The 14,500-nt window shown below is 35.3% G+C and overlaps 1 protein-coding gene across 2 annotated transcripts in view; it reads left to right on the top strand.

Annotated features, from left to right (window-relative positions):
- Positions 1-1,365: 1,365 nt before the first annotated feature.
- The window catches only part of HCN1 (hyperpolarization activated cyclic nucleotide gated potassium channel 1), a 595,741-nt gene continuing 582,606 nt past the window's right edge, over positions 1,366-14,500 (top strand). For both annotated transcript variants that reach the window (XM_051990587.1, XM_051990583.1), the window contains exon 1: positions 1,366-1,882. In XM_051990587.1, coding sequence (XP_051846547.1) covers positions 1,452-1,882 — 431 coding nt within the window. In that variant the 5' untranslated portion in view covers positions 1,366-1,451. The remainder of the gene's footprint in view (positions 1,883-14,500) is intronic.

Here is a 14,500-nt window from a genome sequence, read left to right as displayed (position 1 = left end):
TATATCCTGAATTCTGTTATTTTGATAGGAGAGAAAGGGAGGACAAAACACACACATGGGGGGGGGGAGAGAGAGAGAGAGACAAAGAGAGAGAGAGAGAGAGAGAGAGAGAGAGAGAGAGAGAGAGAGAGAGAAAGAGAGAAAGAGAGAAAAAGAGAGAGAGAAAGAGAGAGAGAAATTTGATCTTTCCAGTCTCCCATAATTTATTTTAAAAATTCCTTTGGTACTTTTAATATGCTATATGAATACTTTTCTTTTTTCTTTCCTTATATGGGTCTTACATCCTGATTGCTTTCTCAGCCATTTTACAAATGCGCTGGAAAGAGCCTCTATTTCTGAGTGTGATTTAGGTGAATATTGGCCAGCCAACACATGCCCCTTAGTGTGTCATTGCTTACATAACTCATTCGTAAAGATAGGTCAGTAAAAGATTGGTCTCTATCATCCATTTTTTTCCCCTCCTGGTGGCTATATGAAAAATGGATCTCAGTAAAGTGATTTTGACCCGGGTAAAAGGAAAAAAAAAAAACCACAACCTTTTCTATGCTCATAAGGATTCTTTTAAGATGAATAGGAGGAAGTAGAAGGAGGTCAGTTGTCTTTTCCCTGTTACAATTCCTTAATCTGTAAAACCACAAGCAGCTGATCACATAAGGTTATCCAGTGTTAGTCCTTTCACCCTCCTGCCCTATTCCACTTTCTGTGACAAGCTGGGTTATATCTGCCTTTCCTTCCACTCTCAAAGCTCCTTCTCACACCAAGTTGTCTTTATCAGTGTTCCTATCACAGATGCCCAAGCTATCTCTGTAACTGCTCAAACATTCTGCCTTAAGACTCCCAGCCGTACACGCCCTGTGTGTGTGTCTCTTGCTCTAACACATAAACACACACACCCCCACAGATACGTGAACATTTGTCCTGCACCTGCTTCTTTCTCTCACTCCAACATGTAGATACAAACTGCCTCACATTATTGAAATATAAAAGTGTGCGTGTGCGTGTGTGTGTGTGTGTGTGTGTGTGTGTGTGTGTGTGTGTGTGTATGGGGATGGATATCTTCAAGGACTCCTGAGCTCAATGTCACGCACTGAAGGAGTCCGGAGAAAGTGTTGAAAGAAGGGAGGGAGCAAAAGAGAGGGAGAGGGTTCTTTTCCACCAGCAGAGGGCAGCCGAAGAGAAGACAGAGCCGAACGAGCGAGGCAGCCGAAGCAGCAGCCCGAGCGAGGGAGGCTGGAGTCAGGAGCCTGGGCTCTGCTTGCCTCGCTTCAGCGGCAGCGAGAGCAGCGGCACAAACGCCGCGGCGGCGGCTGTGGCGGCGGTGGCGGGAGCCAAACGGGGAACCGGAGTGAGCAAGGGACAGTGAGCCTAGGTTCTCTTCTGACTTTGTTTCTTTTGCTTTTCCCTTTGGTGAGCCTGGAGCTCCGCTCCCCCACAGACCACGTCCTCCAACCATGGAAGGCGCTGGGAAGCCCAACTCCTCGTCCAGCAGCCGGGACGACGGCAACAGCGTCTTCCCGGTGAAAGCTCCAGCCTCGGGGTCTGGCGCTTCGGGGGCAACGGCAGAGAAGAACCTGGGCAGCCCCGCGGGGGGCGGAGGCGGCAGCACCAAGGAGCATGGCAACTCCGTGTGCTTCAAGGTGGACGGGGGCAGCGGTGGCGGCGCGGGCGCCGGCGGCGGCGAGGAGCCTGTGGTGGGCTTTGAGGATGCCGAGGGACCCCGGCGGCAGTACGGCTTCATGCAAAGGCAATTCACCTCCATGCTGCAGCCGGGCGTCAACAAATTCTCCCTCCGCATGTTCGGCAGCCAGAAGGCAGTGGAGAAGGAGCAGGAAAGGGTTAAAACTGCAGGTTTCTGGATTATCCACCCTTATAGTGATTTCAGGTGAGGGGGCGGGGGTCTGGTCCTTGCCCCACCTTTCTTCAAATACACTTCCTCTCACTTGGGAGGAAGGTCCCTCCACCCCCTCCCCGGGATTGGGCTGGGGGCCGGCGACGGGGTGGGGTAGTGGTGCCTGCCGCTGCCATGGCTGGGAGTGCCTCACTTCTCTTCAACTAGTTTCTAGCAAGTCTTGGGTAGAACCATCACTTTAATCTTGACCAACTGTTACGAAAGCGGTCTCTTTTCCTCAGACTTTAGAGGAGAAGAAGCGAGAACTACCTACAAATCAGAGAGGGTTCAGCGGAAGCAAGGAAAGTTTTACCTGTAGAAGATGAAAAGTGTAGATCAAAGGGGCAGAGAGATGCTCAGGGCATCTAGAATCTCTTTACACCACCCTGCGCGTAGTTGTTTTTTAACATGTTTTCTTTAAGATAGGTCGTGATTACCCCTCCTCCCCCCACTCCCTGCCCTACCAATCCCTGCCAGGGAAGTAACTTGGGACCAAGAAAGCCATTTCTGTTAGGCTGGGGAAGTATGATGAAAAGATGAAGAACCTGATACCATGCCTCTTTAGGTCTTGATGATCTTTTCCGCAGATCTCATACACGCACACACACGTATATATTCATATATACACGTACATACACATATCTATCTATTTTTATGTGCACAAGGTATCTTGCCACCAACTTCCTTTAAGATAGTGTGCGATATAAGGATAAGAAACATTTGGACTTTCTCTGGCTTTAGTTTTCAAGACAATCCAAAACCCAGACGTATACAAAACCCGCGAGGCTCAAGCTAGAGTGTGACAAGAAGCTTCAGGCTCAGATTAAGTTCCCCAGGCAGGGAAAGGGGGCGTTTCCAAAGTCCCCCTAGCGAGACTGAACAACACCCTTATTTGACCTTGACTACAAATCTGACTCAACTTAAGAAATCTTGTTCTCCTCACGTTAGCTAACTTAAGATAAATCCGGGGAAAGAAGGGAGGACAAGGAGCAGGCTGTTAAACTCTTCTGCCAGTGTGGAATTCAAGCCAAGGACAAAGCTTCCTGATCTTGGCATTGTAGAAATGTTCTCTTTATATTGTCTAGAGATAGTCTAGCGAAGGTCGTGAAACAAGATCCTCTTTATTAGTGTGCACACACACCCTGTAGCCACTGGATACACGTAGGGTTTTCCATTTAATAATAAAAAGTGTTTCAAAACAAAACAAAACGTAGTTCTTATATATCTCTGAATGTAGATGAATGGGAATAGTTCACTGATTTTAAGTGTCAGCATTTTTTCACCCTTTTGTTAGACAGGAGATTAAAAACAACTCTACTCAGATCTGTTGATTATAAATGCAAGCTGTTTGTTTTTAGTAACTAGTTTGTGGAAGACACGTTAGTATGTCGCCTCAGCATCTTTGGAAGCCTTAAAACAAAGAAAACCACTCGAGGTGTGTGTGAAAAGGAAAGGAAAAACTTTTAAATTTTAGCCTAAATAGGAGCTGTCCATAGTTCTGAATGGCAGAAGCTGCGGAAAATTCGGCCCACTGCCAAGTACAAACTTAGGGTTGTCCTTGCCTTCCGAGAAATTTGTATCTCAGAAATTAGTAACATTAGTAAGCCTGGGTATGTGTGTGATTTTCTGGGCCTGATTTTGGAAAGAACATAGATAAGGCTGTAGAAGGGAATGTAAAGACCTATTAACCTTTACATTAGAGTTCTTTAGTTGTTTGCTTAGGATACTCACATTAAATAAGTTGAAGGATTAAATATACTTGCTACATCACAGATATATACTTATTGAGTTAAACTTGGAAATGTCCTTGTCCCAAAGAGAAAATGATTTTCCTATTTTATTTCATGAAAGAGTACTGGGGGGGAGAAAAAGGCAAACAAAATATCTCCCCTTACATTAAAATGTACATCAATTTTTTTTTTTTGGTATACATATGTTTTTTAAAATATAAGCGGTATCAATTCAATCTAAGTAGAAAGAATAAACATTAACACTTGACTAATTTATATTCACTTACATATAAAAAGGCATATTGAAGTTTTGAGCAAATAAAAATGTCAAAGTAATAACAAGCTAAAATCCAGAAAAGATATCTGAGACTCCTATAAATGAATGATACACTTAAAATTTTATGGTTACCAAAGATTTATTTTATTTTTTTAATGTTGAGATTTTATTTTCTTTCTGTTTTGTTTTGTCTATGCCAATAGGTACTTTTTTTCAGTACAATAATAACATTTTAAAAAAATAAATGGAATAAGATTATGTCTTTCTAACAACTCACTTTCACAGCCTTTTCATCTAGCTGTAGAAAGAGTCAATGTAAGACTTTGAGTTAGGTAATTTTCTCTTGAATAAATGGAAAAAGTTGTCATTTTTGTATATTTGCATTAAATTTATGATCATTACTATTAACATATAAATTTAGTATATTTGATATTGGCTTACAATGTAGTTACTCAGTAAATGGTAAGAAGAAAAATTGATGAAGACAAATTATGTGAATACCTGTTTTTGTTTTTTGAAATATAAAAGTCATATATTTTATATTTTCCAAAAATACAACTGTCTTCTTTTTTGCCAAACATTGATAGTTTATTTTTTAATCTCTCAGCCCCCCAGTCAATACCTGTAATAATACAGTAATGTACACTTAATTTTTAGTGTCTTGTAGCACTAGTTATTTTTAAAAGTAAGTTATATAAGTCCTCAATAAAAGACCAAAGTGTTAAATTATAAAGCCGCCTTCTTCTTAGTATTTTATGTTCTTTAGTAGTAAATAACGCTCTTAGCAAAATGCATATAGTTCCTTAAATGCTTAACTGACTACCATGTAGTAATTTAAGCAATAAGAATATTGAAATTTACTAAATTAATTGTCTTGTCAGTGAGGACTGATTGGGCATAAGGAGTATATACTTGGATTTTTTTGTGTTCTATTTAAATGGTAGGGGAAACCATGACCCCCACTCTTAATGGTCATTGCACAGTGCTTTGTGTACCACAGTCCCCTTGTTCTAGGATATGTTACAGAAAAATGAATACGGATATTCTAAAATAGCTGACATTACCCATTTTGATAGAGATTTTTGCTATTCATACACTGATGTACTTCCACCTGTGACAAGAGGGGAGGATGTAGCTGTGTACATACTGTTAAGTGGGAGTAGCTGGTTCTTTTACTCCACAGCTGTAGAATCTGAGAGTGCTAATGCTATGTCTGACAGGTGATCCTTTCCAACATAAAAGTAGGGCAGAAGAAGCTCTACTTTCCTCTCTATAAACACCAGACAAGTGATGCTAGCACTGCTTGTCCCCTTCTCCTCCAAATGAAAGGGAAGGTGCAGATTATGCTGTTATGATGAAAACTAAATTAAAAATTAGAAAATTTATCTGATATCTTAGTTTTATTTATAAGAAACTGGCAGCTGATTAATCAGCTAAAATGTTTATTTTGTAGTTGGTTTTTGTACAATAGGATATCATGTTTTAAGTTCTTTAATCTTACCAATTCCGAACTGTTGTGACATATATTCTAACATTTCATATGTATTACATTATTTATATTAATAAATTTGTTTTTGACCATTGCTAATTCTGTAATCACTCTGTAATGGCATTGTCATTTTTGGGATGTTTATTACTATAGTGTATGGCACATAGATATTTTTAATTAAAACATCCTTTGAATTATATCCTGCTAACAATTTCTGTTCTGAGAAGATAGGTGGCCTGATGTCATAATTTCTTAATTTGTTCCAGTGCCTTTCATTAACTAGTATGAACTCTGGTGTGAAAAGCTCATTGTGTACTACATAAATACTCCAGAGGCTATGATTCATTTCCTGATGCATGTTGCCACCATTTTTGGCACTCTGATTCTGTATTGTATTGCAGCCAATCCTGTGTTAATGCTGGAATTCTCTATCATTGGTGTGTACATCAGGGAAGGGAAGTTCCACCTATATTACGCAGCTCAGCCATAAAGGAACCTTTTTTTTTTTTTTTTCCAGGAGCCTTTCACAAGCAAACAATTCGACCTTCTGGGGTTTAAGGTCTAATTAGCCAACTGTTATATCATCTTTGCACTGAATGTACACAGTTCTCTGAAATATTTCCTTTCATTTTCTTACCATCCAGATTGGATTGTGTGCCAAAACCTGCACAAGTTTTTGTCTGACCAGGCTCATAATTTAAACAAGTGTTTTAGGTTATCAAATCTATTGGCAGTAAAAGAAAATATTGGATTATGTATTTAGCACAATTGCTTAGTGGAGGATATAGGGCCTATATTGGCTTATAGTTAACAGACTATCATAGTGAATATTAAAGATATGCTATAGTAGTTAAAACTGTAAATTCTGGTACTGTGATTATACCAAATGATTACTTATAGTAAAGTGACAGTTAATTTTTTAAAAAGTACTTTCAACATATCTTTTTATCCTGATCAAATCTTTCACCAACAGGTGTCTCTCCTTTTAAAAAATGGGGAGAATTGGTTAAAATGGAGACATCATGAGGTTACATTTGAAAGGTAGAATTTTGTCATATGTAAATTTTTTTTTCAAAAATTAAAATTTTAAAATAATCTCTTTGGGGATCCCTATTAGCTTTCTTTTTGGATATATATTTCCTTGATTACTATATTCAAGATCACTTACAGATTACTTAGGCCAAAGGTTTTTATTCTTGAGTCAGTGCCCTTAAAAATTCACATCTTTAGCTCAATATACTTTATTTTCTTTGTAATATTACATATTTTATGTTTTGCATTTAAAAGTATTATTCTGAAGATGCTGGACTTCACTAGGCTATCAAAAAAGTCCATAACACAAGAAAGGTTAAGAACTTTTGATTTGTATCAACCTAATTTGTATCACTAATAAGGTGAAGAAATTGAAACCTGGATAGGTGAAGTATATTGACAGAATAATTCCATTGCCGATATTATGTTTTATTAAGCATGAATATCCTTCTGACTTTTCCAATATTTAGAAATAAGAAACATTAATACTAAGTTTGGTAAATGGGAATTATTTCAAATTATTAACACAAAAGAGAGACAGAGAGAACTGAATAGGATCTATAGCATTCACTCTCTCTTTATATAATAGAGTAAATAAATGGCAAATATATTTATGAGGACATTTAAGGATAATGAGGGAAAAAAACTGCATACACTAAGAAACTGAATTATTTTCAATTGCACTAGACACTTGAGTTTCACTTCTAAAAATAAATTTCTTTGTGGACACAATTTGGTTCATAGCCTACCATTAGGTGTTCAGCTAGTTAGAGAAACATTTTTTATTTTCCCACTTACACTCTGGGAACCTCTATCTTCTGTGTAAAACTTCCTAGGTCATGCAATTTATTCAATTATTTTTTCCTTCCATTAGTGCTATCTGTAAAAGGATATCCTAGTATTTTCAAGGGAACTTGTGTAATTATCTAATGCTATTATTGAAGTTCAGGCATATATCTAAAAAAAATCCAGATGAAAGTTGGATTAATACAATCAAAGCAGAGAAGGTTGAGCTGTTAGCTGATTAATTTAGGCAATGGGAAGAGTCAAAAAATCTAATATAAGTTATGATGTTCAGATTCACTAGTTATTCCATTTTTTTCAAACATGCTGTGTTATACATTGATCACTTCAAAGGCTTGTAGACTTATACTTTTAGAATTGTAAGGCATTTTCAAATTCATCAAGTCCAATCACCTCATTTTATAAAGGAGAAAAATGAGTCTCAGAGAGGATATGACTTGCCTGGGATCACACAGATAGAAAGAATGTGAGGTAGGATTTAAATTCTCTTGTAAATTAGTTCATCAAAATACTCATCAAAATATGTGTATATACACACAAAGCTAGCTTATGCAGACATGACATTAGTAATAATGCACAAATTTTAACATTATAGCAATGAGAGTGTTTGACACAAATAATTATTAATCTTGTTTGTCAGTCTCAAGTCACACTTGAGTAGAATTAACTATGAGCTAGACTTAGATCAGAGTTCTAGTCCCTATGTTTCCTTAGCTTTGTGACCTTAGGGGAATTACTCATCCTCTCAGATACTCAATTTGCTTATTCTGAATATAGGGATTATAATATCTAATTGCTTCTTACCTTATGTGGCTGCCTTAGGAAAATGGAAATAACATATCAAGCAGTTGAAGCTCCCTAGAGAAAAGGCATTCAATAAATTCAAGCTGTTTGTGTAACACACAAAAAAGACAAAAGGCATATTCTATATCTTTCCAAAATGTAAATGCCTCGTGAACATTGCTAATAAAATTCACAGGATAAAATTGACAGTGCTTGCCCAAGAAAAGGCTGATACTGATGGTTCAAACAAAATAAATTCAGACTTCTGAAATTTGACTTAGTCCATTAAAAAAAAACCTACTGGGTACATGTACATACATGGTAACAGAATAAAAATGATTTGCACCATTTTGATAACCTATTAAAAATCTACATGTCAATGTAATTATCTTTCCTTCAACTAAATTCAACAAACATTTCTTAACTGCTTACCATTTTCTTGGCATTATGCCAGGAATTAGAGATACTAAAATGAAAGACTAGAAAACCCAGGAGTTAGAATCTAGAGACAGCAAAGGGGAATGGATATTGACCTGGCATCAGGATGACCTCCCCAGCTTTCCATTTTGTCTTAGATGCTTATACATGTTTTAACTCTGAGCAAATGCTTTAAACACTTCCAGCTTCTGCAAAATGGGGTTGGATAATGCAGGAGGTTCTAATTAGAGTAAGTGAGGGATTTGTGCTACATATTTTCATTATGTTACAACTAAATACTATATTTTAGATAATAACATTTTATAGTGAGGATTTGAATACATGCAGACACTTCAAGGAATTCATTATTCTCACTCATGGGGACTTAGCTATAATAACACTTAACAGTATAGTTATGAGGATCAACTATAATAAAATATAAGAAATACTTTGCACTGTTAAATCATCTTATATATGGCAATTATTATTGTTTAAGCAAAAAAAAAGGCTAATACAACCAAAAGAAACTTTACTGCAATCTAAGACACTCATATATTAGGCTTTTCATTCCATATGAGACAAAATATTAATCCAACTAGCTTATTAAATACATGTGAATCTCTTTTTCTAGTCCATCCACAAGTTATTTATATCATAAGTTAAATTGCTTTGAACAAAAATCTTATGTGCATTTAATCTTATTGTTTAACAATTAACCTAAATGTATCTTGAGAGACTCACTCATCCTTGAACCACAAGATAGAGATTTTTTTTTTTTAAGGATTCATAGATAGGTTGTGTCCTGCACTGGTGAAAGCTGTATTTGCCCTGGTGAAATCACACTTTCTTAGAACATTGAAGTATGCTTTAATCTAGAATTTTTATCATTTTCTGTTCACATTCCTGTGAAATTTTATTTTAATTTATAGAAAACTGTTCAATGTTAGTTTAAAGAAGTAATACTTTAAGTAGGCTAAAAACCACATCATGTCCTTTGTTTATTCAAAATTTATTAACTTATTAGATTCTATTAAGTAATTCATGCATCGTTTAATTTCACACATTGTAATTCAAACAGATAAACTGACTTTCCTAGGAGACTACATATTACAAGGGAAAGGGAATTGCAAATGGTGTTAGGTGATCTGTGTTAGAATTCTTACAAGATGCTAAGACAGTGGAATTGATAGAGACAGTAATTACCTAATTTAGCATGGTTGAGTAAGGTTGATTTGATCCCACAAGGAGATGTTATAGGCCAGAACTTGAAACAAGGTACTAAGTGGAATTGAGGAGACAATGGTTAAATCTAATTTAGTATTGATTTAATCCTACAACAAATAATGGTTTCCTAGTGATGTAATGATTGGCGCATACTCAGTGCACAGCATATAAGCAAGAAGCTCTTAGGGCCAGACACAGAAACCCACAAGCCCACTCTCGGAGGCAGAGTCAGATTCATTCCATATTCCACCTTTGTGCTCACTGGAGATTCAGAGGGAGCTAGAGGCTGAAGCTGGAAGAGACAAAGGAGTAGTGGCAAGAACTCTTGGAACCAAGGAGAGAGATAGGCCTCTAAGAAAGTTAACTGGGCTATTTTGAAGGAGACAATAAAGGATCTGAATTTTTGCTCCTGGCTACATTTGGGGTGATTAGTACTTTGAACAGAAAAAAAAAAGGCTGCCTTCAGAAGCTCCCCAAGAAACCTGCTCCCAGAGATTATATTTTTAGAGAAGAATTTTACATATCTGGGTTCTAGTGTTAATTTCTTTTCTTACCAGCTATGTTATTTTAAGAAAATAAATTGGTCTCTGTTTTCTTCTCTGTAAAAATGGGACTGATAATATTATCAGCATAATCAACTCATATAACTAATTAAATAGTGAATAGGAAAGCACCTTATAAACTCTAATTTTGAGTACATGGCAGTAAACACTAGTCTTTGAAAAAAAATCATTTTAAGATATTATCCAATTTTAGGAAATCGTTAAAATTCTACATAATAGTATTACTATAGTTTGGAATAGGGAGGTCAAAAAAAGGTACCTTTGGTAGAATTTTTTGGCCTAGTTCTTTAGAAACTGAAATTATTAAATCGATGTTTATGGAGTTGAGAAACCTAGAGAGAAATTGTTCTTTTTCTCTTCCTCTCCCTCCCACTTGTCCTTCCCTCTCCCCACTCCCCCTCCAAAGATCCAGTAGGAGCTTGTAACTAAGGACTGAATTTTTCTCAAATAAGTAGCTCAGTGACTGAAGGACAAATGTCAGACAGGGTACATTGGCTTTATTTAATTCAACATATTTTGACTACCTAATGTGCCCAAGAGACAATAAAGGGTATAGAAATGAATAAGAAATGGTTTTGATCTTACAGTTCTTATAATCTATTAAGAGTTTGAAACACAATTTTGAGAAACCATGTCTCTTAAATCTTTAGACTCAACTAATCATGAAACCCAAAAATTGTTGGGGAGGAAATATTTCATTTGGGTGGTGAGGTAGCACAGAATACAGGGCTAGGATAAAGCACTAGACTTGGAGTAACAAAGACCTCAGTTTCAAATTTGGCCTCTAACTAGGTGTGTGACCCTGAGCAAGTCATTTAACCCTGTTTGCTATAGTTTCCTCATCTGTAAAATGATACGGAGAAAGAAATATCTTTGCCACAAAAATCCCAAATGGAGTTACAAAAAGTCAGACATGATTTAAAAATAATATTTGTTTGGAATTTAGACAAAATGACTTGATAACAATTATTGTGTATTGTGAAATACACAGTAGGTAACTCATAATTATGACTTTAGACATGTTCACTAGGATAAGCTTTTAACAATTTTTTGCTGTTTCAATGCATCCTAGATTACATTGACAATTTTTTTCAATGAGTGGTGTAGCTTCCCCATTATTCTGTTAAACTTTTGTCCATGCTGAATAATAAATCCTCCAAAGAAGGTCCACCTTTCAAGTCCTTTTTTTTCCTGCATATTTTAATTATATGGTCATGCTGGATTTGTCTTTGAAGTAGGGATCTTTTATATCATATTATTTGGAGGATGAACCTCTTAAAATTAACCCACATATTGTTAATATCTGAATTTCTATAAGTGAAGACGTATTATTTGCCTAAAGTATTTGACCATAATTCAAATCCAAATTCTTTTAAAATGAATAATTTAAGTTGTTATCAGTCCAGTATTTTAGGGTAAATGAGTTAGGGGGAAAGACAAAGTGACTTCTCAATTTTTTTCAAGGGCCATATGTAAAAATTATAGTATAATAGTGTTTCAAGAGGTATTGACTTTTGAATCATATGAAGAAAATATTTTAATATAAGCCACTAGTGTAAGGAAATTTCTTTATGTCTATTACATTTGTGAAAGAACACCCTGTAACTCTTATAGTTGTTTTTTGGCACAGTACCATCACCAAAAGCTAATTGTTTTATTAAGAGAAAAAATGCAATCTATTTTCACATAAAGCTAATATTTTAAAAAATTGAAATTAGGAAAAATACTAATAGTCCATTTTAAATTTTCTATCAGTTTATTCAGGTGTGTTTATTTTTGTAAAAAGAATGCAAATCAGTTGTGGTCTTTATGACCACATGTGCAAATTGAAGAAGCCTCTTATTTGCTTTGAAACCTAAGAAATGAGAAATACTAATGGACTAGTTTCTATGGATGTCAAGTGATCCATTAAGATGTTAAAAAACTCATTTAATGCATTTTGTTTTTCCAATTTGATTCCAGATGTCTAATTTGGATTATTTTACCATTCCCTTCATAAAATAGACTCAAAAGTTATATATCCTATAGATTAAACCCACTGTACATAAATTTTATAACAATGATTATCTTCTTAATCTTGCAATTATGTATGCGTTTGAAAATATTAATACCTTTTTTCCTTTCTTGAAGCTGAAGAAAAGAAATAATTAACAGATATAAAGCAGATTCTTTTTCTATGAGAAGTTTTGGAGATTAAAGTATGTGGATACTTTGTGCTATATTTCTTCTCATTACCTCTACAGCATGTGCAAGCGTTTCATTGCTTTGGGGGAATTAATGTTGTTTTTAGCAGATTAAGTGAAAACTATAATTTTTTTTCCTAATGGCAAAGAAATGCAGAATGACATGATTTGCAAATATGGTATTAGGTAATTTTTTTTAAAATCTTGGTTTGGCAAAATATCTTTCTTGTTTTGCATTACCATTACCTGGTTTGTTTTATTATAAAAATGAAATTTATAGTCTGTATGCACAAATATAATTACAAACAGGTCTACGTTTTTAGAGAAAGGAGTATTTAAAAAAACAAGCTTCAACTATAAACTATTCAAGATACACTTTCCTGACACCTCCATCCCAAATAATTCAGTGGTAAACCTTGTTAATATCAAAGCATTAAGTGACTGGGAAACACTGATAAAGATTGTGCCCAAATTACAGGTTATTATATAAGATTAATAAAAGAAATATATTTGGCTCTGACATTTAATTTTTAATGTATTTGTGGTGAATTGATAACTAAGATTACAATTTAGAAAAAAATGCTGCATGACTAAATTTTATATTAAAATTCTTCCAGTTCTAGACTTGGAAGCTCATGAAAAGTCATAGACATTTCTTATAGAAATATATTTTCTAAATCTATTGCATTTTTTGTATAACTGGGAAAAGTTTATAAAAGATATGTGACGTTTACATTATACTTTTCTTTCCTTTAGCTTGATTATGTGACAGTGATTAGTAAACATGCATTTAATAAGTACCTCCTATGTGCCAACATGGGAATGAAAAATGAAACAGTCCCTGTCCTCAGAAAAGTTGTATTCTATTGAGTGGAAATAGCTATAAAGATAAATACATTTATATGTGTATATACATATAATCATATGTATATCTATTTATATATCTATGAATAATCAAAGTAACTTAGTGTTAGGGAGAGCAATAACAACAACTTGGGTTGTGTGGACCAGAAAAGATGTAGTGTGGGAAGTACTATTTGAGCTGAGCTTTGAAGGATGCTATTAATTTCAAAAGGTGGCAGTGAGGAGGGAGGACATTCTATGCCAAAGGGACAACCCATGCTAGGACACACTGGTGGTGGTGGGGGACATTAAATAATGTTGAGAGGGACAAAAAAAATCTGGAAAGATGTTAAAGTCAGATCCTGAGGATTTTTAATAATTCTTTTTTTTTTAAATTCATTTTATTTTAGAGGTCTGCTATGTTTTTAATGAACTTAAATTTGTCCTTCCCCTATCAGAATAGATTATCCCAGATTTTATTGTAAATTTGTATTGGTTAACTATGTTCAACAATATATACAATTCTCTTTGTGGAACCTAGAAAAAAAGTCCTTTGTAAGCAAATTAAGTCATATCTGAATTTATTGAAATATGAAATCTATATTATTCTTATATATCTTCCTTCTTTCCTTCTCTCTCCTTTTATTCCTTTGTTCTTTCTTCCTTTCCCTCCACCTTCCCCCTTTCCTTCTTTTTTTTTCTTATTATCAAGCTGATGGAGAATCTCCCAGCACTAACATATAACATTGGTGGGTGGAGGAGGCTGGGGTGAGAAGAAAAAAAATGCTCTTAACCTACTTTGGCATCTTTAATTTTTAACTTTATCATACTTGTTAATTGCCTGAATGTCCTTTAACCATCTATTTCCATGATTCTTTCCCAGAGGCTTGGTTTAATTTTAAAAAGTGCAGTGTATTCAGCCCTAATTATTAGAGCTCATTGTAGGCAAATAACAGGAGAGAGCAATGACCACAAGGCATGCTTGATTCAGTGTCCTGGATACCACAAGGACTCGGCTGGAAACACTGTGGGGATATTTGGGAGTAGGAAATTAATCTATTTAAGGTGATATATAAAAGTCAGTGGCATTTGAAAGGGATTTTCTTTTCTGGAACCAGAATTTTATTGTACCAAAGACTATTTTTTCCTATTTTCTTCCATTTCCATTTTTCATTTTTAAGATCTGTGTTCCTGTAATTTTGCATTTCAGTGAATCTTGTCAAGTATCTCAACATGCTTGCAATTTAACTATACCTGAATTTGTTAA

This window comes from Antechinus flavipes, chromosome 1, assembly GCF_016432865.1.
Source record: "Antechinus flavipes isolate AdamAnt ecotype Samford, QLD, Australia chromosome 1, AdamAnt_v2, whole genome shotgun sequence".
In the NCBI taxonomy this organism is placed as follows: Eukaryota; Metazoa; Chordata; class Mammalia; order Dasyuromorphia; family Dasyuridae; genus Antechinus; species Antechinus flavipes.
This window is presented reverse-complemented; position numbering and strand designations above follow the sequence as displayed.